General features: G+C 45.1%; 1 protein-coding gene across 2 annotated transcripts; it reads left to right on the top strand.

Moving 5' to 3' along the window:
• The first annotated feature begins 3 nt into the window (after positions 1-3).
• On the top strand, positions 4-24698 carry DENND11 (DENN domain containing 11). Of its 2 annotated transcripts, none has more exons than XM_075939974.1 (9): positions 4-241; positions 15396-15495; positions 16689-16847; positions 17645-17798; positions 18160-18298; positions 18856-18987; positions 19282-19432; positions 19941-20009; positions 21162-24698. In XM_075939974.1, the coding sequence occupies exons 1-9, from the start codon at positions 34-36 to the stop codon at positions 21355-21357; spliced, it is 1308 nt and encodes a 435-aa protein (XP_075796089.1). In that variant the 5' UTR covers positions 4-33; the 3' UTR covers positions 21358-24698. The 2 variants fall into 2 exon arrangements, with proteins under 2 accessions (XP_075796089.1, XP_075796095.1); XM_075939980.1 differs by lacking the exon at positions 4-241 and adding an exon at positions 12012-13615.
• The last annotated feature ends 808 nt before the right edge of the window (positions 24699-25506 follow it).

Genomic DNA, 25506 nt, shown 5'->3' with positions numbered 1-25506 from the left:
CTCCGCGGCGCAGTCGGCGGCCGGAGCGCGGCCATGGTGGAGCCGGCGGACGAGGCGCCGCTGCTCTTCTGGGCCGAGGGCCCCGCGGTCTCGCGGCCGCAGCCCCAGGCGGAGCGGGGCGGCTGGAGCCGGGGCGGCGCGGCGTGGGGCTGCCCCGGGGAGCTGCCGCGGGGGCCGGAGGCGGAGGCGGAGGCGGACCAGATCGTGGCGGTGTTCGTGGTCACCTTCGACCCGCGCTCCGGTAAGCGCCGCGGGGATGCAGCCCCCCCCCCCCGGCCCGGCACTGCTGTGATGAGCTGGCCGGGCCTCGGCAGCATCCCGGGGAAACGCCGCTGCCTCCTCCCGGCACCCCCCTGTTCTCCGCTGTGCGCGCCTGCAAGGGGGGATCCCGCTGCTCCTGCCCCGCTGCGCAGGCTGATCATCCCTGTCATGAGTTGGGGCGGCCTCGGCAGGTCTCCAGGGAAGCGCCACCTGCCCTCCTCCGTTCTGTCCCCACTCCGACTGCAGCGGGAGGGAGACGCGGGAATCCTGCGTCGTCTCCTCCCGCCCAGCCCACCACTCCTGGGCTGAGCAGCCTGGGCATGGCTGTCATGAGTTGGGGAGGCCTCAACAGGTCTTTTCTCAAGGGAGATATCGCGCACCTGACACGTCTAGTGCTCATGCCCGCCAGAGGATGAGAAGCTGTGTACGATTCTCTTGCTCGCTCCCTCCCCCACCTCTTTGGCTCCGTAGCCTGAGTATCACTGTTGTGAGTTTGGGGGGGAGGGGTTAGCAGGTTCCCAGAAAACACTGCTGTATTTCCTTTCTTTTGGAAAGATTGCTGCTTTCCTGTTCTTTCTTTAAACCCTTCTCATCACCCTCTGATTTTTATCTTTACTGGGTGATTGAAAAGCCATGGGCATCTGTCCTCAGATCAGCATCCTCTAGTCCTGTGATGAACTGAGGCAAATCTCTGCAGTTTTCTCTCAGGAAAATATTCTAGAGCTTGTCCCTTTCTTTCCTTCAGGTAGTGAGTTGAGTCAAGTCATGGAAGCCTCACTCACCAAAGCCTATGAAAAACAATTTGCTGCACATGCAGTGTGTTAAATAGTGATGGCCTTAGCGATGATCACTGCAGTTCTGACCACTTCCTTGCATTATATTTGCCAAGTACAGTGCAAAAAAATGCTAGCCACTTCCGTTGATGCAACTTTTGAGATGTTTGTGTTGCTTTCCCTTCCTCATTACGGGATTTGTGCAGATTAATAACACTCTGCTTTTCTATAGCACCTTTCTTCTAGGAATCTCAAGTGCTTTGCATACACTAAGGAATTAAGCCTCTCAGAATTCCTGTGAAATAGTTAGAATAGTATAGTTGAGGAAACAAGCACAGAGTCTCTCTCTTGTCTGATGACCATGCAGCAAGTCAATGGCAGAGCTGGGATAAGAATCAAGATCTTTGACTTCTGGTCTCACTAGTTTCCCTGCCTTTTTACTGATTCTGTGTATCCAAGGAGGGAGAGGAGAATATAGGTAGGTAGGTGTATTGCCACATCAGAATAAGAAACTGGGGGAAGGTATATGGGGAAATTGGGGTTAGCATTTGGATTTAATTTTCTATTAGTGCAGGGGAGAGTCTTACCTGGCAAGCTTGGATGGAGGAGGCTGCTTGCCCTGGTAGCTAAGTGAACTCTCCTGTGCTTAACAAGAAGAGGTAGTGACATTACCCACAGAAATGCAAGCACTTAATCAACTCCTTGGCCCTTCAGCACTATGGGTCTAAGGGCAGAGAGAAAAACACAAAAATAAGGGATCTCCGTGATGTTACTTTAAAGAGGTGGGATTGACCACTCCAAATAAGTGAGATGCTCAATATGATTAGTATCTTCTTGGACCAGGGGCAAGGAACCTTTTTTTGATGGGGGTGCTGACTCTCAGAAAAATCAGTCAGGGGCCACACACAAGTGAGAAGGCAAAAAAACCAACCCCTCACTGATGTGGCCCCTGACTGAGAAGGAGAAAGACACTCCTCACATTCCCCTTGCACTTCAGGGACTAGTGGGGCCCGGGCTAGTATATTTTGTGTGCTCCAGTCCCACAGTAGGTGCAGGCTCCCCAATGCTGGAGGAGAGAGAACCCTGAGCCTCAGGGTTTGGATCCAGGCAGTCTGGGGGCCACCTCCAGCTCCTGGGCCTGAGGTTCTCCACCCCTGCCCTAGGCAAACCTCAGTTTCCCTAAAACTCCCTCTGCCATTTTGTGAGTAGGCAGTTGGGCGCACAGAATGAAAAGGACTTCTACAGAAGCTGTACTACTTTCCAGCTGTATGAAAGTACTGGGTAATGGCAGGTAACATGCCAATGCATCTTGTCTTTGGTGCTGGCTTTAGCTGCTGTGGAAGGCAATACTGAAGTGCTTCCACTTATCCAATGTAACTCAAAGGGAAGTATTGAAGTTGGGATGCAAGGAGGAGGCCAGATTTAACCCTTTTTTTGTCCACATACAACTTTTTGAAGAGGGAAAACAAGCATTCTTCATACTTCTCTACAACAAATAACTTTAGAAAACTAGGTCCAGTAGCAATAGTTAAGGCTACAATTATGTCCCAGAAACTGAGATTTCCAGAGGCCTCTGTGACATTTTCCATATCTGACCCAGAGCAGCAGGACTGGAGTTGGCAGCCAGGAGCCCCCCTCTCTCTGTAACACCCACATCAGGCAGTAGGGGGCCCTGGAACTGCAGCTGCCATGTGGAGTGGGGGGTCCCCCAAAGTTCCCAGCTCCTGGACAGTGGGGGGACCTGGAACCCCAGCAGCTGTGGGTGCTGGACTCTTCTCTGTCCCCATTTTGTCAGGGATATTTTAATAAAATATCAGGACATGAGCTTCCATTACTTTTTTTTGTTTTGTTTGTTTATTGCCCATGACTTTCACTAAAGGTATCCATGACAAAATCTTAGCCTTAGCAATAGTATCTGTATGGAAGAGGTAAACTACCTCCCATGATGGGCACGTAGAGCATTGACTTGTGCTGCTTCTTAGTTCCTCAGGTGGCACCTGGCCAGTTTCATCACCCAGTTTGGCCTGCTGGTTGGATCACTAGCTTCTCTGGCTTGGGCTGGGTATTGATGTGGAGTGAGATGTGAATGCTGATCCATACCTCCTGACTTCTGCTGACTGTACCCAACGAATCACAGCTCTGCCACATATTTATTGGTGTCATACCTGTCCTAAGTTCTGGCTGCAGAGGTGACTCCATGATTCTTTTGTTGGGTGTTTGCCCAAGGGGTGGTTAATTTATCTCTTAAATGTCTTTCATCACATACTTGGGATCTTGTTCAGTCCTACACAAACATGGATATTTACCTAAGTAAGAAATGCTGAATCATGGAACAGATGATAGAAAATGCAAATCTCTTCATTGCTAGACAATCACTGCATCTGCCCATTGTTCCTGCTGGAAAGTTAGCACCTACCAGCCATATACATTCACACATGTTGTGCTGCTATTCTGTCTGACTTGAGCTAGGGTCTTATATGGCATCCATCACTTATGCATATGTTTGTATGTATACTTCAGGATGTGATCTCTTTCCTTCTGTCAGGAATGACGGTTTTTTTTTTTTTGTGGCTTTGTGAGAGAGCAGGGCAGGCTATAGCAGAAGGTCTGGGTCAGAGAAGTAAGTTTTCACTGCTCTGAATATGCTGAAGTTCCTGGGTATCCTGCCTTTTCTGGGAGTAAGTTTTGGCCAATAGGCAAGAAAGTTTCGTCTCTTGCATACACAAGAATTGCTTTTCAGATTGACAGTTTCATAATACTATGGGAACTTGGCTCTCATGGGAGGTCATGACCCAGGCACCCGCTTCCTCCTGGCCCTGGGGGTGATGAACCTCCTACTCTGCCCCAGACATCCCTTCCCTCCAAATGCACACAAACCCTTCCCCTAAGCCGCCACCCTTGCCCTGCCTCTTCCTGTCTATTTCTCCCCCTCCTCTGAGTGCGGCTGTCCTTTCTCCTTCTCCCCGCTCCCCTCATCACCTCTTGCATGGGGTGGAATAGCTGATCAGGGCAGGTTGAAGGTGCTGGGGGAGAGGGGAAGAACATGGTCGGTGGGGCTGTTAACAGACAGAAGGCACTTGAGGGGGAAGGGGGAAGCTGTCTGCTAGGTTTTTTTCTAATTTTTTTTTCTGTGAATGCTCTAGCCCTGGAGCATCTTGTATTTAAAATACTGCACGGGATCTTTTCTGGGGGGATAAGGCCAAATGCCATATTTATTGGTAATACATATATCAATCACTACTCTATCATATGCATATTATATATTACACTTTCTCTCTCTCTCTCTCTGTCTTGTTGTTACCAACTAGTTCCTCCCCCTAACTGCATTGGCTAGGTGAGTTAGATGGGGGAGGAGTGGAGCCAGGCTTCTGTGGAATTCAGATCCATGCTCTTATGTTGACAAGACCTAGGGCCCTCCTGCAAGATAGCTTAGATTTATAGTAGCTCCCCTATCATGCAAATCTATACCAGTTAGTCATTATATGCATATGCAAAATCTGTGTCATCCTATGCAGAGAGTCATCGGTGGCACCTTTTTCTGGGTGTTGTCTTAACGCTGCCACATTAATCTTCAAAGAGGGTGCTTCCAAAAGGAAGTGCCTGCTTCTGACTCCCAAGACCGTCAGTATGTCTCATCTTTCAGTGAGCCCGCTTGACAGGTCGTCTTGTCCTCAGATCTGGCTTTCATCCCCTCTTCAACTATTGTAACTGCTCGGAGGTGCTTGCCTTCCATGCCTTTTTCATTCACGTCTCATTCATTCAACAGGGCAATCAAGTAAAAGGGGAGAGATCTATTCTGGTAAAAAGACATGACTATAATAATATACCAAACCTTAATACAAAATTGCTATATAAAAAGACTTATTACAAACTTTCTATATAAAAGGACTTAATACAAAGTTATATATGGAAAGACTTAATACAAGGTTATACGAAAAGGCTTAATACAAAGTGATATGAAAATGATACAAAGTTATATGAAGATGCTTCATACCGAGATTTATCATATGAAGACGTTTATCTATAAGCACTCAGTTGATGCCTCTGAGTTACAATTACACAGGGTGTGATGGTAAGCCCTTGGAGGGCTCTGAAGGTCAAGATGACTTCTTCTTTCTTATGGCTTGGGTAGGTAGCAACAATTACCAGTGTACATCTAGATTTGATAGTCGGAACTTTGCTGCAGCAGTGAGCTGGTGAATGTCCTTCAGGCTAAGGATGTTAAGAAGTGGGTAATTGGCTAATTTATACAATTGGTATCAACTACATGATTAGTTGATAAGGGAAGGTGCTTAGTTCTGGCATGCACCGGGTTGAGGAGCTGCCCCCGCTGTGGTTCTGCATTTTAAATGTAGTAAGAGTCAGACCGTCTCTTACTTCATTTAAAATGCAGAGCCACTGCAGTCCCGGACCCGGTATAAGCTGGGACTGAGCTGGGCTTGCTCAGTCCCAGCTCAGGTCCAGGACCTACCCAGCTTACACCAGGACACCTCGCGGACAGGGGCTGCTCTGTGGGCAGAGGCTGCTTTGTGGCAGTCTCCCCTGCTTCCCTACCCCACACTATTGCCTCTGATAGAGGCAGCAGCATGGGGGGCAGGCAGCACCACGGAGACAGTGCTGGGGGGAACTGGCTTTTAATCTGGCTCCTCCCACCACCAGCTCCTGCTTCTCCCCCCCCCCCCCCCCTTGCTGCCTTTGTATCAGAGGCAGCAAGGAGGGGGGAATGTGAGTAGTCATGTAGTCAAGTTGACTACCTGACAAGCCTACTCGCTTACATCCCTACTTCAGGCCTCTGCCGAAAGAGCGAAGGGGACACTCAGATATGATGCGCTCCATTGTTTGTGCCTGGTGACCCCAGTATTGTACAGGTGTTTGCTTCATTTAAAGAGAGATTGTCTACATGTCCCATGCGATTTCTTGTGCACCAGTCTTTCCAACATAAATCAAAACATGATTCCTCGACAGGGTCAATGATGAGAGCTTTGAGTGGTTGAAATATCTATGTGGCCTCCATTTAGCTCGAGCATTGAAGTTAAGTGAAAAGGCCTTGATGTCATTCCATAGTACTTTCTGGTATTTAAATTTTGTCCGGAGAGTTCTACAGGTCATCATGCTTGTGTTTGCACTGAAATGGTTCAGAGAGTCATGTCTGGGCAGCTTTTCTAATTTGTGGAGGCTGGCTGTGTGATAGGATTGGGGACCAGTCAACTGGAGTCAATTTGAGCATTCCTGACACTGCATGGCATTGTTGAGTAGCAAGGAGCATAATGTGACTGCTGAGACACCACACTAGCACAAGGATTCAGTCTCAGAATATACCAAGGTGGTTGTTGCAGTTTGTAAGGTCCATGACTGAAGCCCCAGGATGTTCCAGCCAATTTCCTGATAAGCACAACACAAAACCTGGCCTTGTGGGTGTTGTCGAAAGGTCAAACTCTGGTCCAGTGTAGTGCTGATACACTTTGGATTCACCTCCTTGCTGATGCGTTCATTGCAGAATTGCACATTGAGTTTATTAGTCATTTTATTGTTCAGATGGAAAGTTGTGCCAAGAGATGGATTATTTTCTGGCAGCGAATGACATGGGAGAGCATGAGGAGGACGCTCTGTTTCCAGAAGGTGTGGTATGCTGAGGTCAAGTCAATGAGGGTGATCCGTGTCTTCAACTTATGCTGCAATCCTGCCTCAGTGTGGCCAGTGAGCGAAGCTGCTTGGTCACAGCAGTTCCTCTCCAAGGCTACGTCTAGACTGCAAGCCTCTTTCGAAAGAGGCTTTTTCGAAAGATACTTTCAAAAAAGCTTCTTTCGAAAAAGAGCATCTAGACTGCAACCTGTTCTTTCGAAAAAGTGAGCCGCTTTTTCGAAAGAGAGCACCCAAGCAGTCTGGATGCTCTCTTTCAAAAAAGCCCTGTTTGCATTCAAGAACGTCTTTTTTTCGAAAGAGCACTTTCGAAAAAAGGCGTTCTTCCTCGTGAAATGAGTACTACCGTTGAAAGAAAAGCCACGTTCTTTCAATTTAATTTCAAAAGAACGCAGCTGTAGTCTAGACGCAGGTGAAGTTTTTTCGAAAAAAGGCTACATTTTTTTGAAAAAGCCCTGCAGTCTAGACACACAAGTGAAATTCTGCTTACTGTGCTGGCAGGATGTCTTTGATAACGTCAGACAGATGGCAGTGCAGCACCCACTCGGTGAACTTGCTGGTGATTGAAAGGAGAGAGATGGTAGCTGGCTGCATCTTCTGGGGGCGTTTGCCAAATTTCAGTAGGGCAACCACAGTTTGTTGGCACATCTTCAGTTCCATGCATGGTGTTCAAAAGTGTTGTGAACTGTTCCCCTTCCAGTCTCTCAGGCTCTTGAGGGAATGCCATCAACCCCTGCAGCTGTCTGGGTTTTGGTTTCTGACAGCACAATGTTGATCCCCTCCTTAACAGATATAGAGAAGGGAGTGGGGATTCATCCAGGCATTCCTGCTAGACCTCCTGGCCAGGTTTGCGTGGCCAGACTGCTGGTCTTGCAGCTGTAGGCTCAGGCCTACACGTGAAGCAATAATGCCTATTAAAAACTCCATTTCACCATTATTAAGCAGTTTCTTCCTCTCCCCCCCCCCCCACCAAATTGAGCTAAACCTTCTTCAGTTTCCATGTCTCGTTCTCAGACATTATCACAGCAATATACTTGGGTATAGCTCTAAAAGGGTGCTCACAAAGTTAGATGTTCATCTCCGTGTGTGATGCTCCCCCAGTCACCCTCACCTCCATGAACAGATGGCTAATTTAATAAAGAGGCTAAATGCTGGCATGTCAGTAGCTTCTGGGAGCATCTAAAAATAAGAGGGTTGCTGTGGAAAATTACAAGGGAAACTTTTTGTAACTTCATTTCTTCCAGAAGCTGCTAATGCTATTTCTGATTTATCCTGATGCTGGCAAATGGCTTCCCAAAGATCTTCAAGGAACCTACAAGCTTCTCTCTTTGAAATTTCTCATTATGTTAAAAAATTCTTGTTTGGAATGGATGTTGCATGGAATGTCCTCCCCAGTCCGTGAACTGCTTTGTGCACCGTCAGGGAATGGGATAGACCTCTTGCTCTCACAGAGCCTTCTACTTTCCCCCTCCCTCCTGTCTGCCCACAGCTACGCTTGTGCCAGCAAGCAGTTGCACCTTTGTTTGCTCTAGCTTGTCACCTGACTGATTTTTTTTATCTCTTAGCTTGCTGCATGACTGCCACGTCCTCACTGAAGGCAAGGTGGTGAGACGAATTGCCAAGGAGTACTGGTGTTGGTGGCTAATATTCTTTTTAAGGAAGGCGATCCTAGAAAGCAATGCAACTCAATGAGTTTATTTGGGTGCGAGCATGGCGATCTCTAGAGGTTCAAGCAAGTGACAAGACAGAGTTCTAGTTTGACTTTCTCTGCCACTGACCTACTTTGTGGACCTGGCTGTATTACTTAACCTCTATCTGTTTACATCTCTGTGAAATGGGGATAATACTTTCTAACCCCCACAGCGACATCTGAGGCTTAAGTCACTTGAAGATACTTCAGCTGAAAGGTGCTTTGGAATGGCAATGTATTATTATTAAACTGTGCAGCTGAAGATTAGTAGTTGATTCATGATGTGTAAGACTTTCAATTGGGGCTGAAAGAGGAACCTATGGGGGAACATGGCCTCAACCGCAGCTTGTGGTTGAGGAGGGAGCCCATATCCACTTCCTTATCCTCTTTAGGGAAGGATCATCTTTTGCCTTTTTTAAAAACACTGTTATAAATAAAATAAAGCGGCTACATATAACTCTAAATACAAACCACTGGCATAGTGGGATTGCCATAGTAGTTTTCTCTGCCAGCCATGCCACTTAAAAGGCACAGCTACTTCAATAACAGCTCAGTCTTCAGATGTATTGGTACAGTGCCTTGCCCAGGGAAGCCCTGATTAGTCTGTGGGGACTAAAGGTGTAAAAAGTCTTTTAAAAATGTAACCGAGTAACTGCTAAAAATTTCTCACACTCTGCAGCTCTGCAGTATAAAGCAGCCCCGATTAGCCCTTCTGCCAAACCTATATATTTGTATTGGTCCAAAATCTGTGTGCAGCCCACAAATCTGATGTGAAAGAGTTTAAGGTTGGATTGACTTGTAATATTTTTGTCTTTCTGTATGGATCATCTTTCATCAAAATATTCTCATCTCCTCCATCCGAAGTTCAGACTCCTTTCATATTCTTTTCTGTTTCGGGCATTCCATTTTTTCTGGTTGGGGTAATAAGTCAGTTGCCAATTTTTTGTGTTAATCTTTTCTATTTCTGAGTGCTTTTGCATTTTGCTGGAATGATTGAGTTGTAGGGATAGGAGGTTGTGAAATCCATGCAACATTTCAGTCAGCTCTTGAAATATTTAATAAGCTTGAGGTGTTTCAGGGAAGCTGAATTAGGGTGTCAGCTTTAAGATTCCTGTTTGACCAGTTTTACCAAGGAAGATAATGGATTTCCAGAGACATTATCCATTGCCTACTCAGAGTTATCAAGAAGGATAGGAGTGGAGTGGAGTCTCCTCACCCATGCTTTGAGTGTGAGGCGGAATACCAGCTCTCCATAGACCTGACGGTTGAAGTGATAAGTTAGTTGCCAGTTTGTGTTAATCTTTTCTATTTCTGTGGACTTTTGTATCGCATGCACTCAGCATCAGACTAGTGAAAAGGAGGAAATCCTTCTTGTAACAAGGTTTTATATAATAAAAAGGAAAAAAGAACAGCCAGCTGATTTGCTCAGAGGCTTGGAATGTTAGAAGCCTTCTCAAAGTTGGATTTGTGGGCAGAGTGCAGGTGAAGCATTCAGAAGTACATGACAATTGGTAAACCCAATATTTACATTTTTCACATGAATATCATGGCCATGTGGTGTGTACTAATGTAATATAATACAATATATACACACCTGTTATTTTTAAGCAGTAAGGTTCCACTGGCATGAGCATAGTTGGTACTACGTTTTACCATGTGGCGTGCATACATTACCAGAGATGATCCTGACACTTTAATTTTGTCCATAAAGCTACGTACAAAGTTCTAGTCTGGGCTTTTTAATCACTTCTCTGCCAGGTTCACGAAGGGGTAAGGGATACAGTTTCCATTCTTAGGGATTTTACTTCTAAATTATGTAGATAATGGTACAGAGAATACACCTATAAAGTTTGCAGATGATACCACGCTGGGAGGAGTTGTAAGTGCTCTGGAGGAGGGGATTAAAATTAAAAATGATCTGGACAAATACGGTTTGAAGTAAACAGGATGAAATTCAATAAGGACAAATGCAAAGTACTCCTCATGGGAAGGAACAATCAGTTGCACACATAGAAAATGAGAAATTACTTCATAGAATGGAATGCTGTGGAAAGGAATCCGGTTGGTCATGGTGGATCACAAGCTAAATACCAGTCAATAGTGTAATAATATTGCCAATGGAAAAAAAAGGACCTAGTTTTGGGATGTATTAGCAGGAGTGTTGTAGGCAAGTAGTAATTCTGCTTTGTTACATGCTGATAAGGCCTCATCTGGAGTACTGTGTCCAGTGCTGCATTTCAGGAAAGATGTAGACAAATTGGAGAACATCCAGAGAGCAGCAACAAAAATGATTAAAAGTCTAGAAGTCATGTGTGACCATAAGAAGGGCCATACTGGGTCAGAGCAAAGGTCCATCTAGCTTAGCATCCTGCCTTCCGTCAGCAGCCAATGCCAGGTCCCCCAGAGGGAATAAACAGAACAGGTAACCATCAAGTGATCTCATTCCCAGCTTCTGACAAACAACCTGGGCACCATTCCTACTATCCTGGCTAATAGCCATTAATAGACCCACACTCCATTAATTTATCTAGGATATTTTTGACCCCTGTGAAAGTCCTGGTCTTCACAACATCCTCTGGGAAGGAGTTCTACAGGTTGACTCTTGTATAAAGAAATACTTCCTTTTGTTTTAAATCTGCTACCTGTTCATTTAATTTGGTGACCCCTGCCTAGTTCTTGTGTTATGGGAGCAAGTAAATATTTTTCCTTAAATACTTTATTCACACAAGTCATGATTTTATAGGCCTCTATCATATCCCCCCTTAGTCTCCTCTTTTCTAAGATGAGAAGTCCCAGTTTTAGTAATCTCTCCTCAGGTGTGAGGAAAGATTGCACAAATTTGGTTTGTTTAGTTTGGAGAAAAGACTGAGGGGGAACAGGATAACAGTTTTCAAGTACATAAAAGGTTGTTACAAGCAGAAGGGTAGAAAAATTGTTCTCCTTTGACGACAGGAGACCAAGAAATGGGCTTAAATTGCAGCAAGAGTGGTTTAAACTGGCCATGGGGGGGGGGAACCCTTTCTGTCAGGGTTAAGCACTGGAACAAATTGCCTGGGGAGCTTGTGGACTCTGTGCCATTGGATACTTTTAAGAGTAAGTTAGACAAACACCTGTCAGGAATAGTCTAGTTATTTGCATAGTTGCCATGAGTGCAGGCGGCTAGACTAGATAACTTTTTGATGACCCTTCCAATCCTCTGATTCTATGTTTGCCTCTCAAAGAGGATTTCTAAAATCTTGTTTCAGAATCCAAGACTTTATCACGACTACATAGAATCATAGAATAATAAGACTGGAAGGGACCTCGAGAGGTCATTGAATCCAGACCCCTACCCCCATTGCAGGACCAAATACCGTCCAGACCATCCCTGATAGACATTTATCTAACCTACTCTTAAATATCTCCAGAGATGGGGATTCCACAACCTCCCTGGGCAATTTATTCCAGTGTTTGACCACCCTGACAGTTAGGAACTTTTTCCTAATGTCCACCCTAAACCTCCCTTGCTGCAGTTTAAGCCCATTGCTTCTTGTTCTACCCTCAGAGGCCAAGATGAACAAGTTTTCTCCCTCTTCCTTATGACACCCTTTTAGATACCTGAAAACTGCTATCCTGTCCTCCCTCAATCTTCTCTTTTCTAAACTAAACAAACCCAATTCTTTCAGCCTTCCTTCATAGGTCATGTTCTCTAGACCTTTAATCATTCTTGTAGCTCTTCTCTGGACCTTCTCCAATTTTTCCACATCTTTCTTGAAATGCGGTGCCCAGAACTGAACACAATACTCCAACTGAGGCCTAACCAGCACAGAGTAGAGCTGAAGAATGACTTCTCATGTTTTGCTCACAACACACCTGTTAATGCATCCCAGAATCATGTTTGCTTTTTTTGAAACAGCATCACACTGCTGACTCATATTTAACTTGAGGTCCATTATAACCCCTAGGTCCCTTTCTACCATACTCCTTCCCAGACCATCGCGTCCCATTCTGTATGTGTGAAACTGATTGTTCCTTCCTAAGTGGAGCATTTTGCATTTGTCTTTATTAAACTTCATCCTATTTCTCAGACCATTTCTCCAATTTGTCCAGATCATTTTGAATTATTACCCTATCCTCCAGATTAATCACAATCCCTCCCAGCTTGGTGGTATCTGCAAATTTAATAAGCGTACTTTCTATACCAATATCTAAATAGTTGATGAAGATACTGAATAGAGCCGGTCCCAAAACAGACCCCTGCGGAACCCCACTTGTTACGTTATGCCTTTCCAGCAGGATTGTTAACCATTAATAACTACTCTGAGTACGGTTATCCAGCCAGTTATGCACCCACCTTATAGTAGCCCCTTCTGAGTTATATTTCCCTAGTTTATTGATAAGAATATCATGTGAGACCGTATCAAATGCCTTTCTAAAGTCTAGGTATATCACATCCACCGCTTCTCCCTTATCCGCAAGACTCGTTATCCTATCAAAGAAAGCTATCAGATTGGTTTGACATGATTTGTTCTTCACAATTCCATGCTGGCTGTTCCCTATGACATTGCCACTTTCCCAGTGTTTACAGATGATTTCCTTAATTACTTGCTCCATTATCTTCCCTGGCACAGAAGTTAAACTAACTGGTCTGTAGTTTCCTGGGTTGTTCTTATTTCCCTTTTTATAAATGGGCACTATATTTGCCCTTTTCCAAACCTCTGGAATCTCTCCTGTCTCCCATGATTTTCCAAAGATGATAGCTAGAGGCCCAGATACCTCCTCTTTCAGCTCCTTGAGTATTCTAGGATACATTTCATCAGGCCCTGGTGACTTGCAGGCATCTAATTTTTCTAGGTGATTTTTAACTTGTTCGTTTTTTTAATTTTACCTTCTAAAATTACCCCCTTCCCACTAGCATTCACTATGTTAAGCATTCCTACAGACTTCTCGGTAAAGACCGAAACAAAGAAGTCATTTAGCATCTCTGCCATTTCCAAGTTTCCTGTTACTGTTTCTCCCTCTTCACTGACCAGTGGGCCTACCCTCTGCTTGGTCTTCCTCTTGCTTCTAATGTATTTATAAAAAGTCTTCTTGTTTCCCTTTATTCCCATAGCTAGTTTGAGCTCATTCTGTGCCTTTGCCTTTCTAATCTTGCCCCTGCATTCCTGTGCTGTTTGCCTATATTCATCCTTTGTAATTTGTCCTACTTTCCATTTTTTATAGGACTCCTTTTTTATTTTTAGATGATTCAAGATGTCGTGGTTAAGCCAAGGTAATCTTTTGCCATATTTTCTATCTTTCCGACACATCGGAATAGCTTGCTTTTGGGCCCTTAACAATGTCCCTTTGAAAAACTGCCAACTCTCCTCAGTTGTTTTTCCTTTCTCGATTCCCACGGGACCTTACCTATCAGCTCTCTGAGCTTACCAAAAATCCGCCTTCCCGAAATCCATTGTCTCTATTTTGCTGTTCTCCCTTCTACCCTTCCTTAGAATTGTGAACACTATGATTTCATGATCACTTTCACCCAAGCTGCCTTCCACTTTCAAATTCTCAACCAGTTCCTCCCTATTTGTTAGGATCAAATCTGGAACAGCTTTCTCCCTGGTAGCTTTTTCAACCTTCTGAAATAAAAAGTTGTCTCCCATGCAGTCCAAGAACTTATTGGATAGTCTGTGCCCTGCAGTGTTATTTTCCCAACATATATCTGGATAGTTGAAGTCCCCCATCACCACCAAATCTTGGGCTTTGGATGATTTTGTTAGTTGTTTAAAAAAAGCCTCATCCACTTCTTCCACCTGGGTAGGTGGCCTGTTGTAGACTCCTAGCATAACATCACCTTTGTTTTTAACCCCTTTTAGCCTAACCCAGAGACTCACCATTTCCGTCTCCTATACCCACCTCCACCTCACTCCAAGTGTGTTCATTTTTAATGTATAAAGCAACACCTCCTCCCTTTTTTCCCTGTCTATCCTTCCTGAGCAAGCTGTACCCTTCTATACAAACATTCCAATCATGTGTATTATCCCACCAAGTTTCTGTGATGCCAACAATGTCATAGTTGTACTTATTTATTAGCACTTCCTGTTCTTCCTGCTTATTTCCCATACTTCTCACATTTGTATACAGGCATCTAAGATCCTGATTTGACTTTGCCTCCCAGTTTTGCCCTGACCCTCCTTTCTCTCTGCCATTGTAGCCCATGCTCCCTCCCATTTCCGACCCATCTCCCAGGTCTCCATGATCTCCACTTACCTGTGGGCTTTGCTCACCTGTCCCCATCAAACCTAGTTTAAAGCCCTCCTCACTAGGTTAGCCATTCTGTGTCCAAATAGGGTCTTCCTCCTCCTCGAAAGGTGGATGCCATCCCTGCTTAGCAGTCCTTCCTGGAATAGCACCCCATGGTCGAGGAAGCCAAAGCCCTCCTGGCAACACCATCCTCGCAGTCAGGCATTCACCTCCAGGATGCACCTGTCTCTGCACTTGATGCACTTTTACCAACTGCCCGGCTGTTTTACATCCTTTTCTTTTCTCTGCTTTTGTATTACAAAGTAGGAGAGGGGTCAGATTCTCAGCTTTGGAGACAGAAGTCTTCTGTCCAAAGAATGCTTGCAGCATGAACATCGGTAGAGTTAGGCCTCTTTCATTGCCCTGCCCAAATACCTGCAGGGACTGTTTGCAGTAGTTGCTGCCTGGGAAGATTTGCAGGGGCAATTCTGCAAGACATTTAAATAGGTTCCAAAATAATTCTTGAGGTCCATGCAACATACCCGTGTTCAATGCCGCATGTCTCTCTCATGGGCAGTACATGGACTGTGGTAATGTTGCAGCTGTGCTCTGTCTCGAGTACTGGAGACCCGCTTCATTGTAATGCCATCTAATCACCATCCTGTATTGCTCCAAAAGCTTACCTTTTAAAATAGTGTTACACTGCTCTTTGGTACCCAAGTGGTTGAAACCTGGCTGCTGTTAATTTGTCACTGCTTTCTCTTTAGTAGAGGGTGGGATACTTTCCCACTTCAATGACAACTCATTACTCCCTTGTCCCACAGGTAATATGGTGGAATGGTGTTTGCCACAAGACATTGATTTGGAAGGTGTTGAGTTCAAATCCATGGCAAGTGGGTCACACAAAATCCAGTCAGATTTCATGTGAGTATATTTGGGCTACGTTGCTCCTTCCCATCTGCCTTACCCACATACACATACACCCTCCCTTCCTTAGTCTAAAGCAGTAAAAATGAATACTGCTCGTTAGTTAAGCCTCCCCCCCCCCATTGACCTGCCAAGAAACTGATTTAAAATGAATTTTCCAGATATTTAACATGAACTCTATCAAATAGCTGCTATTTATATAGGTCCTAATTGTATAATGACTTCTTCTCTGGTGGACAGCATTTCCAGCAGGAGCAGACCTGGTTCCCGGAGATGAACTGACACTAATGCATGAGGGGCAAGCAAACAAGGAAGCAGAGTTGCTTATTTCTAGCTCAGTTAGGAACATCCATTGTGGGGGTTGAAGGCATGGGGAGGATGAAGCAAACTCTTTTCCAGATGGGGGGAAACAGCTTGGGAGGAAGGGGAGTTTTTTTATTTGTGTTTTCTTTTAAAAACACAAAAGGAAACATGTTTCAGAATACTTGGGTGTCTCCTTTAGATGTTGTGTAGTGATAATGTCCTGTCCCCATTTCATTTCCTCTTCCCTTCCTCGCAGGAATTATGTTCGCTCCGTTCCCTTTGTGCTCCTCCCCTCTCTGTTCTCAAGGTCACTGGGTTGTGGTGCCTCTCTTTGGCCAAGGAGAACTGACAGCCACTCCCTACAGAGCTCGCAGACTCCATTCTGCTTGGCCAGAGGAGGTGTTTCATCTGCAGTGCTTCCATCCTCTGCAAGCCTGAGAGATGGCTTGGGAGCCAAATTAGACAGCTAGTCTGAGTTACTTTATAAAATGTGGCGTGTTAATGTCATGTTTCGACAGAACAGTGAGGTTATGCTCCCCGGACCTGGCTTTCTACCCAAGCCTCTCTTCTGAAAATTTCCCCATCATTGCCAACACAGGTTCTCTTGCATCAGTGCTAGGAAAGGTAGAGCCTTCGTTGATAAGACAGGGGTTGGAGGCTGCCAGCTCTTAATGCTGTGTAAAAGGTAGACAATGTTCTCAATCAATAGAATACATGGTTAAAGTGGCAGAAGCCAGTGGGCCTAGGAGCTGCATGGGAGATGGAGAGGTGGGGAACTGTTATTTTTCATGGCCCTTCCTAGGATCCTCTTGTTATACCTTGCCACTTATGTGCCTCTCTCCTTCCCTCTTTCTAGTTATTGTTTTTTGTTGCACATTTGTCCCCAGTTATTTCAGGAAAGGGCTCTGCTTCGGCCTGGCCTGCTTTGCAAACATGCCTGTGGAAAGTGAGTTAGAGCGCGGAGCCCGCATGAAGTCTGTGGGAATTCTCTCCCCTTCGTACACCCTGCTCTATAGATACATGCACTTCCTGGAGAACCAGGTCCGGTAAGTTGTTTGTGGGATACAGGATTGTCTGTGCACCTGTACCGAAGGGTCTGAATGTTGGCATGGATAGGTGGATGTGAAGATTTTGTAGGCTAAACTGACTATCCCATTGGGTTTCACTTAGAAGGTAATTTTCCCTGGATGTGCAGTAAGATTTTAGCTTTGAACTAAGACTTTAATATGTTGTCAGATTAGGACCATTTTCCTTGAAAGAGTACTTCCCCGTACACTTTTGTGTGAGAGTATATTACAAGAAATTATGGAGGAAAATTAAACTAGAATTAGTAATACAAAGCCACTTCTTTATGTAACTCTTTTTTAATTTAATCGGCTGGGGAGTCGCTTGTTTCAAAGATATTAGAAGAAAGTAAGTGTTTATTTCCTTCCCATCCCTTAACACATGCATTTGCTAAAGGTTTGGTGAAAATTTTTTAGAGCCAATAGTCATATTTATCTTGACACAGCTAAAGCATGTATGTAGCCTAAATCACATTCTCTAGTGCGATCAGAGCATGTTAAGGGAATTTTTGTAAGGGTAAAAGAAGCCTTGGGAAAACACCATTTTGTTCGAATTTGTCTCAAATGTTAAAAACCAGGATCAGTTCTATCATGCATGGCGCGTGAGAGCCCTGAGTGACCATCTTAGCCATGCCCTTGGATGCAGTGAAAGATACAGATGCCCATGAACTTGGAGGTACCCAAGGCGGAATCAGTGACTAAGAGACATGCATATTGCTGTGGGCTGGGGCCCAGAGGTCTGTAGACTTCAAAAATCTTTCTTACTTTGTCTTTTCTAGGCACCAGCTGGAGATGCCAGGGCACTATTCCCACCTAGAGGCATTTTATGATGACAAGAAGGGGGTTCTCTCTGCTGGCAAGGGTACCTCTACATCTCAGCCACCCATCCACTGGCTGCCCTCCATCCACAAATACATGTATCCAGAGATGAAGGTGAGACGAGCGCTATCCATGGACATGCAGTGCACTGATGCCCCTGATGGCTGTAGGACTAGCTAATGTGTGTATGGCATATCTCTTGTTAGCCAAGCTAGTGGACTTTTTTCTTTTTCAGCATACATGGGCTAAGCCTAAGTGGCACAAGATAGATGTATGTTGTTTAGACTGGAGATCACAGGCAACAACTCTCCATGGCTGCTCTTGCTCCCATGAACCTAGTTTCACAGGTGTGGTGGGTGGTGGCGTGTTGTGTGCACGTATATACCATTTGTGTCTGTATTCTTATTCCATATTTAGCATCTGCGTGTGTGTTCCTGTAGCATCTCATGAGCTGTTCTCTTCCCCTGGCCCTCAGATCACTCATCCTGCAGGCTGTATGTCTCAGTTCATTAAGTTCTTTGGAGAGCAGATCCTCATCCTCTGGAAGTTCGCTCTGCTACGCAAGCGCATTTTGATATTTTCACCCCCGCCGGTAGGAGTTGTCTGCTATAGAGGTACGGAATCAAGGTCAAAACTCTCCCACTTCTGCATTCCCACTCCTGGAGGACAGTGATGTTACCATGCATGCATGCACCCCTCCTAACTGATATGGAGGGATGCAGTGCCAACCTTCCAAGCCCACCTTTAGGGAATGGGATGGGCAGGGTTTTGCAAAGCAGCTCTGAGGCAACCCTTCTCCACTTGAGCATGCTTTTCCCAGGCCTCGTTGGCTCTAAGAGCTACAAATCTGAACTCTTGTCTCCATGGGGCAGCACCAGATGCTGTTGCCTGATCGTCATTCCACCAGCACTCTGGGTGTGGGGGGAGAGAATGTCTAACCATTCTGCAGGATCTTAAGTAAGAATTTAAATAACATGTTGCCCAGTGGGAGAGTCAGAGTGAAACGTAAGCATTTCAGTGCTGATCATATGCCACTCTGCTGTGCAATAAACAGTGTATGTGTAGGAGCACCGAGGGGCAAAGGAGGAAGAGAGAAACAAGGAGGGGGCATTGTAGGCCTAGGGAGAAGGAATATTGAGGACATTAAGTTATTCCTTTCTTTCACCTGCAGTGTATTGCTGTTGCTGCTTAGCCAATGTCTCACTGCCTGGCATTGGGGGGACCGTTCCAGAGTCCAAGCCTTTCTTCTATGTGAATGTGGCAGACATAGAAATGCTGGAGACTGAAGTGTCTTATGTGGCCTGTAAGTACAGCAGCCTCTTTCCTTCCCCTCAATCTGCTATCTGTAAGGGACCCAGGAGGTACCTGTTAAAACTTGCTGAAAAAATCTGATGGGGTGAGAGACTGAAATAAGAGAGGCATCTTAACATGCATGGGTATACCTGGACCTGTTCTTACCCAAAACAACTGGATCGTAACGTGCCTGGGCATGGCTGTGTCTTGTTCTAATCAAACAGTGATACAAGATACAATGGCCACCCGACCAGGAAAGTAGTGCACCTCTCTGAAAATCTTCCTCTCCCTCTGGTCTCGGCAGGCACGACAGAAAAGATCTTTGAGGAGAAGCAAGATCTTTATGATGTGTATGTGGATAACCAGAATGTGAAAACACACCGCGAGCACCTGCAGCCGCTCCTGAAGATTAACAGTGCTGACAAGGAAAAATATCGGCGGCTCAATGACCAAAGGTAGTGGAGGAGACCTGAGTGATGGGACCAGTATGTCTATCTCTTCACTTTCTTTGAATTGTTTTGTCTTCCTTTTCCTAATTTCGCACTGCTCTGGTTCATCCTTTCCGATCCTCTCATTCAACACATCTGTGGTTTGTTTGTATTAAGCAAAGCCTATGGATCAGAGCACCTTTGTGCTGGATACTGTGCAAATACATGGTATTGGTCACTTCCCTTCCTTCTAAATAGATAAGGCTGATTGATAAAGGGAAACTGGCATGGAAGGGAAGTGGCTTGCCAGGGTCATGCAGCAAGTTGGTGGCAGAGCTGGGAATAGAACTCAGATCTCCTGACTCCCAGCCAAATGCTCATCCATAGGACTATTGCTGCCTATAAAGATGAAGGCATTGTGTTCGGTGCTTTTTTACCTTCAATAAATGGTGATATCTTCAGTCACAATCCCGTTTGTTGCTGTTGCTCTGGAATTCATTGCTTGCACATGTTTGATTTGCCTCCCTTTTCCCAGGCAGATGTTGATGTACTCTCAGGAGGTGGATGAGGACTGCAATTCCTGTGAAGAGGACCTCTTTATCTTGTGAGTTACTCAGTGGTGAAGGGAGCAATCCCCAGGCTGTGGGGAGTCTTTGTAGTGTGGTTTTGCACAGAGGGACTGAGCTCCAGTGGCTGCCTAAGGATCAGTTGTTTTCTCACTGGTATCACGTCCTGCTGGCTTAGCTTGTACATAAAGAGATGTGTGGAAGGTATATGGGAACCAGTAAAGTGGGTTGAAAATGGAGATCTCAATTTTTTTTTCTCTTCTCCAAAAACCTCAGCATCTTCTGAACTTTAGAATACCCAGGTAAGCTGGGGGAGGTTGAACAGCTTGTTGAGATGCAGACAAAGCTCTGGCTGTGGGGAGCAAACGGTGCGCTGCCTCTTCTGGTCAGCTGGCGACGTGGCAGTTTGAGTGGAGAGTTGGGCAATGCTTATGTGGTTCTTGCAGTCTGAGGTGGAGAAACTAATACTGGGTGGAAAAATAGAGAGACCTTGGCCCTTCCTATGGAGCCCTTACTCACATATGACTATTGTTCATGGCTGATGGCAGGAAGGGTATATACAGGAGAGTAACACGATGAAATTGTCTAAAGGAAAATTGATAGTGAATATTAGCGAGAACTTGCCATGAGTTAAATGTTTTGGACTATGAACAGCCTGCCCCAGCGCACAAGAGGAAACCTCATTGCTCAAGCTTAAAACTAGGGTATAGTTGGAGAAGGCATAGGACAAGGGAGCAGTAATGCAAGGAGATGCAGAAGGTAGATAGTTGAGCTTTCATCTCTAAGTTCTGTTCCTTGTTTGGTGTGAAAGATGAGTCATAGTTAGTCTGGTGGCTCAAGATCAGGTAATGGAGAAATCATTTGGGTGGGCTTAGTGGCTTGGTACTTTTGTCCATTAAGTTCCCCCACTGTGTTACGGGAGACACATGTTGGATTTCTGCGTTTGATCTCTTGCTCCCCACAGTAAATGTGTTTGGTCGAGGCAACCCTGAAAGCCTGTTGACTACTCAGTATTGACCTACCATAAAGGAAAACCTGTCTGATTCTCCGTGGGCAGGACTGTGCAATACGATAGTGGAAGGGAGGTGGGAATGTGTTTAAAATGGGTTAACTAGTCTTCGGGGATGGTGTAGAACATGTCTTCTTTTTTTCTTTTCAAACCCATCTCCTCTTCCCTGGTCCTCCTGCAGGTTTTTCATGGAGCAGAACAATCGGATATTTCAGACACTGATGGAGGTGTCAGCCAGTCAGGATAAGACCTTGACAGCTGACCATGCCCGGGTTATGGGCCTGGACCCACAAGGTGACCGAAGCTTCCTAATGGACCTGCTGGAAGTATACGGTATTGATGTCATGCTAGTCATTGATAACCCCTGCTGCACTTAAACTGAGATCAAGAGAGACTGGGAGCAGCGATGGCTTTTTAAAGACTATAGCCTGTTGCTTAAGAGCACCACTGGAACTCACCACACCATCACTGGAAGGATCTCGTTTATTTAATAACTTTATACAGAAAAGTATTTATAATTTTTAAAATGTGATTTTCCTTTTTCTGGGATTGACTACTCAAAGTTGGGTCTTTTTTTTCCTGATATTCATGGGACCAATGGCACCTTTTTACCAACCCTCACAATTGACACTGGCAACTGGTTTTTGGCCTAGTCTGGACTTCTGAGGGACTGGAGATTTCAGAGAAAGCACTTTTTCTCATGAAGACCAATGTGAAATCATGCACATTTGAGCCGTCAGGAGCTGACTGGAGAATGTTCCCTCCAACTGGGCATGGCTCAGTGTTCCCCATTCTTTTCAGTGTCCTCCACCCCTCCTGTGTGTCAATGGGGACAGTTAATTATGCAGGTTACACTCTATAAACCCCACTTACCCACCCTTTCAGCAGTTGAATTGGGAGTCCAACCTCCTCATCTCTGGCGACAGAAAAAGGTTACAACTAGATGCGTGACAAGATCACATGATCACTGTGCATTATGGGATGGCAGAAGGCACAGATTAACTTCCAGCATTTGAAAGGTGGCTTGATCTAGGACCCACCCTCCCCATTTTATGCCTGTAGCCCAGGAGAATAGAGATGCTCTTTACCTGCTGGTGCCTCCTAATTCTTCTATTAGCTGCATGGATCCTGCTTCGGTTAAAGATTTAAAACAGCAGGATGGTGGCCAGGTAATGGATAGCGAGCAGCCACCAGTATCACTCTGGCACCCAGCAGTTGCTGTGTCTTGCAAGCTCTTCTCGGCAGGACTGAGCACTGTTGGTAGAGCTGGGAAATGCTTGGCTCTGATTCATCATCAGCCTTTCCTTCATTGCTAACTTCTTTAACAAGATGGGCCGAGTCTTTCTGCAGGGTCCCCTACATAATATAGCTTCCTGTCTTGTTCTCCCAGTGCTATGAGTTTATAACCATTTGTGCTTAGCCCTGGCCTTACCACTCATAATGCTCATGTAGAACAGGGTCATCTTTTGTCAGGCAGCTGTCATTGGAACAGCCCACATGCTTTCAGTGAGAGGTGCAGGAGGTTGTAGCCCTGAGGCCTGGCTGGTGTTCTTGTTTGCAATGAATTCTCTTGCCGCTTGGCATCCTCTTCCAGTTCTGCTATCAGAGAGGTGGAAATGAAGATGTGTGTGGTGGCGGGGAAAGAGAGGGCATCTTAGTGACAGATTTTTCTTCCTGCCCCTTAGCTTTGATTCTTCGCAGGATAGGAACTTCACTCCTCAGTGAGGGATGTGGGCCAGTGACCATTGCCTGGATCATAGGGCCCGTTGCTCATTCCTGAGAAAGGCTGGTTGTGTTCAGGATGCCTTCCTTCCCTTGCAACACACAAGTGTCCCAGAAGTAACTACTTGCCTTGCAGCAACGGATGTTCTTACTGGCCCTCATTCACCAAGTCAGTATCATTGACTACCCTGTCCTGGTGATTTCAGTAGGCTTACTCACAAGCTTGAAGTTAGGCAAATGCGTAAGCACCTTGTTTGAATTGGGATTGTAGTGATCTAGCCTCCCTGTCCCCTACACTTATTTCAGCATCTTGGCACTCTTGTAAGCCGTGATGCAGCATTTTATGTTCTAGCTCTCTAGCTACTATGGAAGTGTTTCTTCCCATCAGCAGAGTGGACCCATCAGTCCCTCTTTGTTCTGGATTGTGTCCACCCTATGTTCTGCCCCAATTCCTTGTTTTTACCAATGTATTTATTTACCCCCCCCCCTCAAAATCTCCTGCCCAGCGTCACTGATTAGCATCCCTGCACCTGTTGAAGTAAGAAGCAGGCACATTTCATCTCTCCATGGAGTTTCTCCACAGACATCTCAAATGCTTGCTTGAAATTCAGGTTTTCCCCCCTAATTCCAGGAGCAAAACACTTGATGTTGGGAGAAGGGGAGAAAAACCTGGCATAGCAAATCAAGGCGCTCCTAGTGCTATTTTTAACTAGTATAATACTTAAACTTGACAGCTTCCAAGCACTGGGTAAACATAGTGGAGTCTTTTTCTCTCTGCTTCTTCAGGGCTCTGACTACTTTCCTGAAGGAGAAAAATATGATGCTGCTTTTGTTATCTATCCGCTGCAGTTGCGTTGCATTTATTCTCCATACAGGCTATGGTTTGACAGACTGAAGAATTTGAACAGAGGTAGGTGCAACTAAAAGGCCTTCCGAGGATGGCTTTTTCTTGACTACTTTTTTGGGTTTTGCCTCTTTTCAAGCAGACTTGCCCAATGCAATCCACACTTGACCCTGTTCTCCCACCTCATTTCTGTTGGGGTCTATGCACTAGCCACCCCCACTCAGAGGGTTTTCTCTGCAAAGAGGGGAGGTATGGCAGACATGCATTAGTATTACTTGAGTAACTTATTTTAGGAATAAACAAAGGCATTGAAATGAACTCTCTAGGTCTTTAGCACTGATCATCTTTTGGGGGCCACTTCTGCTCCCACAAGTCAATAGTTCTGATTTAAGTAAGAGCAGGCATTTTTAGATAACACTGCAATCTGAGTAACACATTTCTGAGCTATAGCAAGGCTGTGTGTGTTTACATGTCAGAAAACCAGTTCCACAAGATAGCCTTGCCAGAACAGGGATAAAAGAGTAGAGCAAAGCAATTCTTCTACAGTAGCTGTGCTATCAGCTGTGTTACATCCCAGATGGATAACTAGGCTGCTCTCCTGCCTAATCTGATTTCTATAAATCTCTCTTAAAAGGCAGATGCTGCAGGAGAGGAGATGTAGCCAGACAAAAAGAGGATTCCTTGTTACCCTATTAGAGGGAAACTGCTGCCTAAATGAGGCAGTGCTGTGACTTACCTGCTTTTTGCTTTCTGAAGTAATTCCTCCTCATGCCTGGCTTCTTGGTAGTAAAAGCAATGTCAGTTATGCAGAATTAGTAGAGGTATAGAACCCAACAGTGTGATATAGAGGGATTGGTTAAGAATTGCTAAGGAAGCCATTACTGGTTTCTGCCTTTGAATACAAAGCATTATTGTGCATATTTCCTCCTAGTGTAACAGGCCATGTCAATCTGAATTCATCCCATCTTCCTTCAACATTTGAGAATTTCTGCAACCCTTTATCATGCTTGGGCATTCTGGGAGAGGTGATGTTTTTTTAAACTCAGTGCAGCTAGGTGGTCTTGGTGAAGGAGTGCATTTTGGGGCAGGGGCAGAAGAGGATAATTAAGTCAACCTTGTTTGTTGATTGATTTCATTAAAAAGAAGGCAAGATGTGACTGTCATTTTGTCATTGGGGTGCTAACTGGAAAAAGATCTTTTGAAAATACTTTGCCTTTTAAATGGTGCCTTTAGGTATTTCAATGTGACTATGGCTGTTAAGATTTGTAGTTGTATGCCATCTGATCCCCACACAATAATCACCTGACTGCGGTAATGTCACACATTAGAAAGATTTCCAATCTCTTAGGAACAGCAGCCCCTGCTCACTTCTGTGCTAAAAAGGAGAGAGCAACAACCTTTCCATCAAACTACAGTGGCATCCTCATCTTTAATTGAAATGGGTCTGTATGTAATGACCTAGGTCTGAGAGTCCCTCCGCAGGGGGAAGAGAGAAGGGAAAGTGAAAGGTCATTAAATTTCCACCAGTTCTCCAAACTTTGTATTACTCACAATTACTGAAGTACTTATTTGTACTACAGGACTGTAACAGCCTAGGGGAAATTCAGGCTTTACAGACAGTAGTAGGGCCAGGATTTCATAGAATTGTAGGATTGGACTGGAGGGAATCCTAGTCCGTCCCCTGCGCTCACAGCAGGACTAAGTATTATATAGACCATCCCTGACAGATGTTTATCTAATCTGCTCTTAAAAAATCTCCAGTGATGAAGAGTCCACAACCTCCCAAGGCAATATATTCCAGTGCTAAACCACCCTGATGGATATGAAGTTTTTCCTAATGTCTACCCTTAAACTGCCCTTGTTACAATTTAAGCCCATTGCTTCCTATCCTATCATCAGAAGTTTTTTTTTCTCCTTCCTTTTTGTAACAGCCTTTTACATATCTCCTCTCAAATTAAAC

This window comes from Pelodiscus sinensis, chromosome 1, assembly GCF_049634645.1.
Source record: "Pelodiscus sinensis isolate JC-2024 chromosome 1, ASM4963464v1, whole genome shotgun sequence".
NCBI classification, from domain to species: Eukaryota; Metazoa; Chordata; order Testudines; family Trionychidae; genus Pelodiscus; species Pelodiscus sinensis.
This window is presented reverse-complemented; position numbering and strand designations above follow the sequence as displayed.

What these genes read in the sequence shown, in the direction of transcription:
- DENND11 (XM_075939974.1), top strand. Translation starts at nt 34, where the DNA reads ATGGTGGAGCCGGCGGACGAGGCGCCGCTGCTCTTCTGGGCCGAGGGC. An exon ending in CACCTTCGACCCGCGCTCCG is followed by an intron (nt 242 to 15,395) that starts GTAAGCGCCGCG and finishes CTTGTCCCACAG; the next exon opens with GTAATATGGTGGAATGGTGT. An exon ending in AAAATCCAGTCAGATTTCAT is followed by an intron (nt 15,496 to 16,688) that starts GTGAGTATATTT and finishes ATTTGTCCCCAG; the next exon opens with TTATTTCAGGAAAGGGCTCT.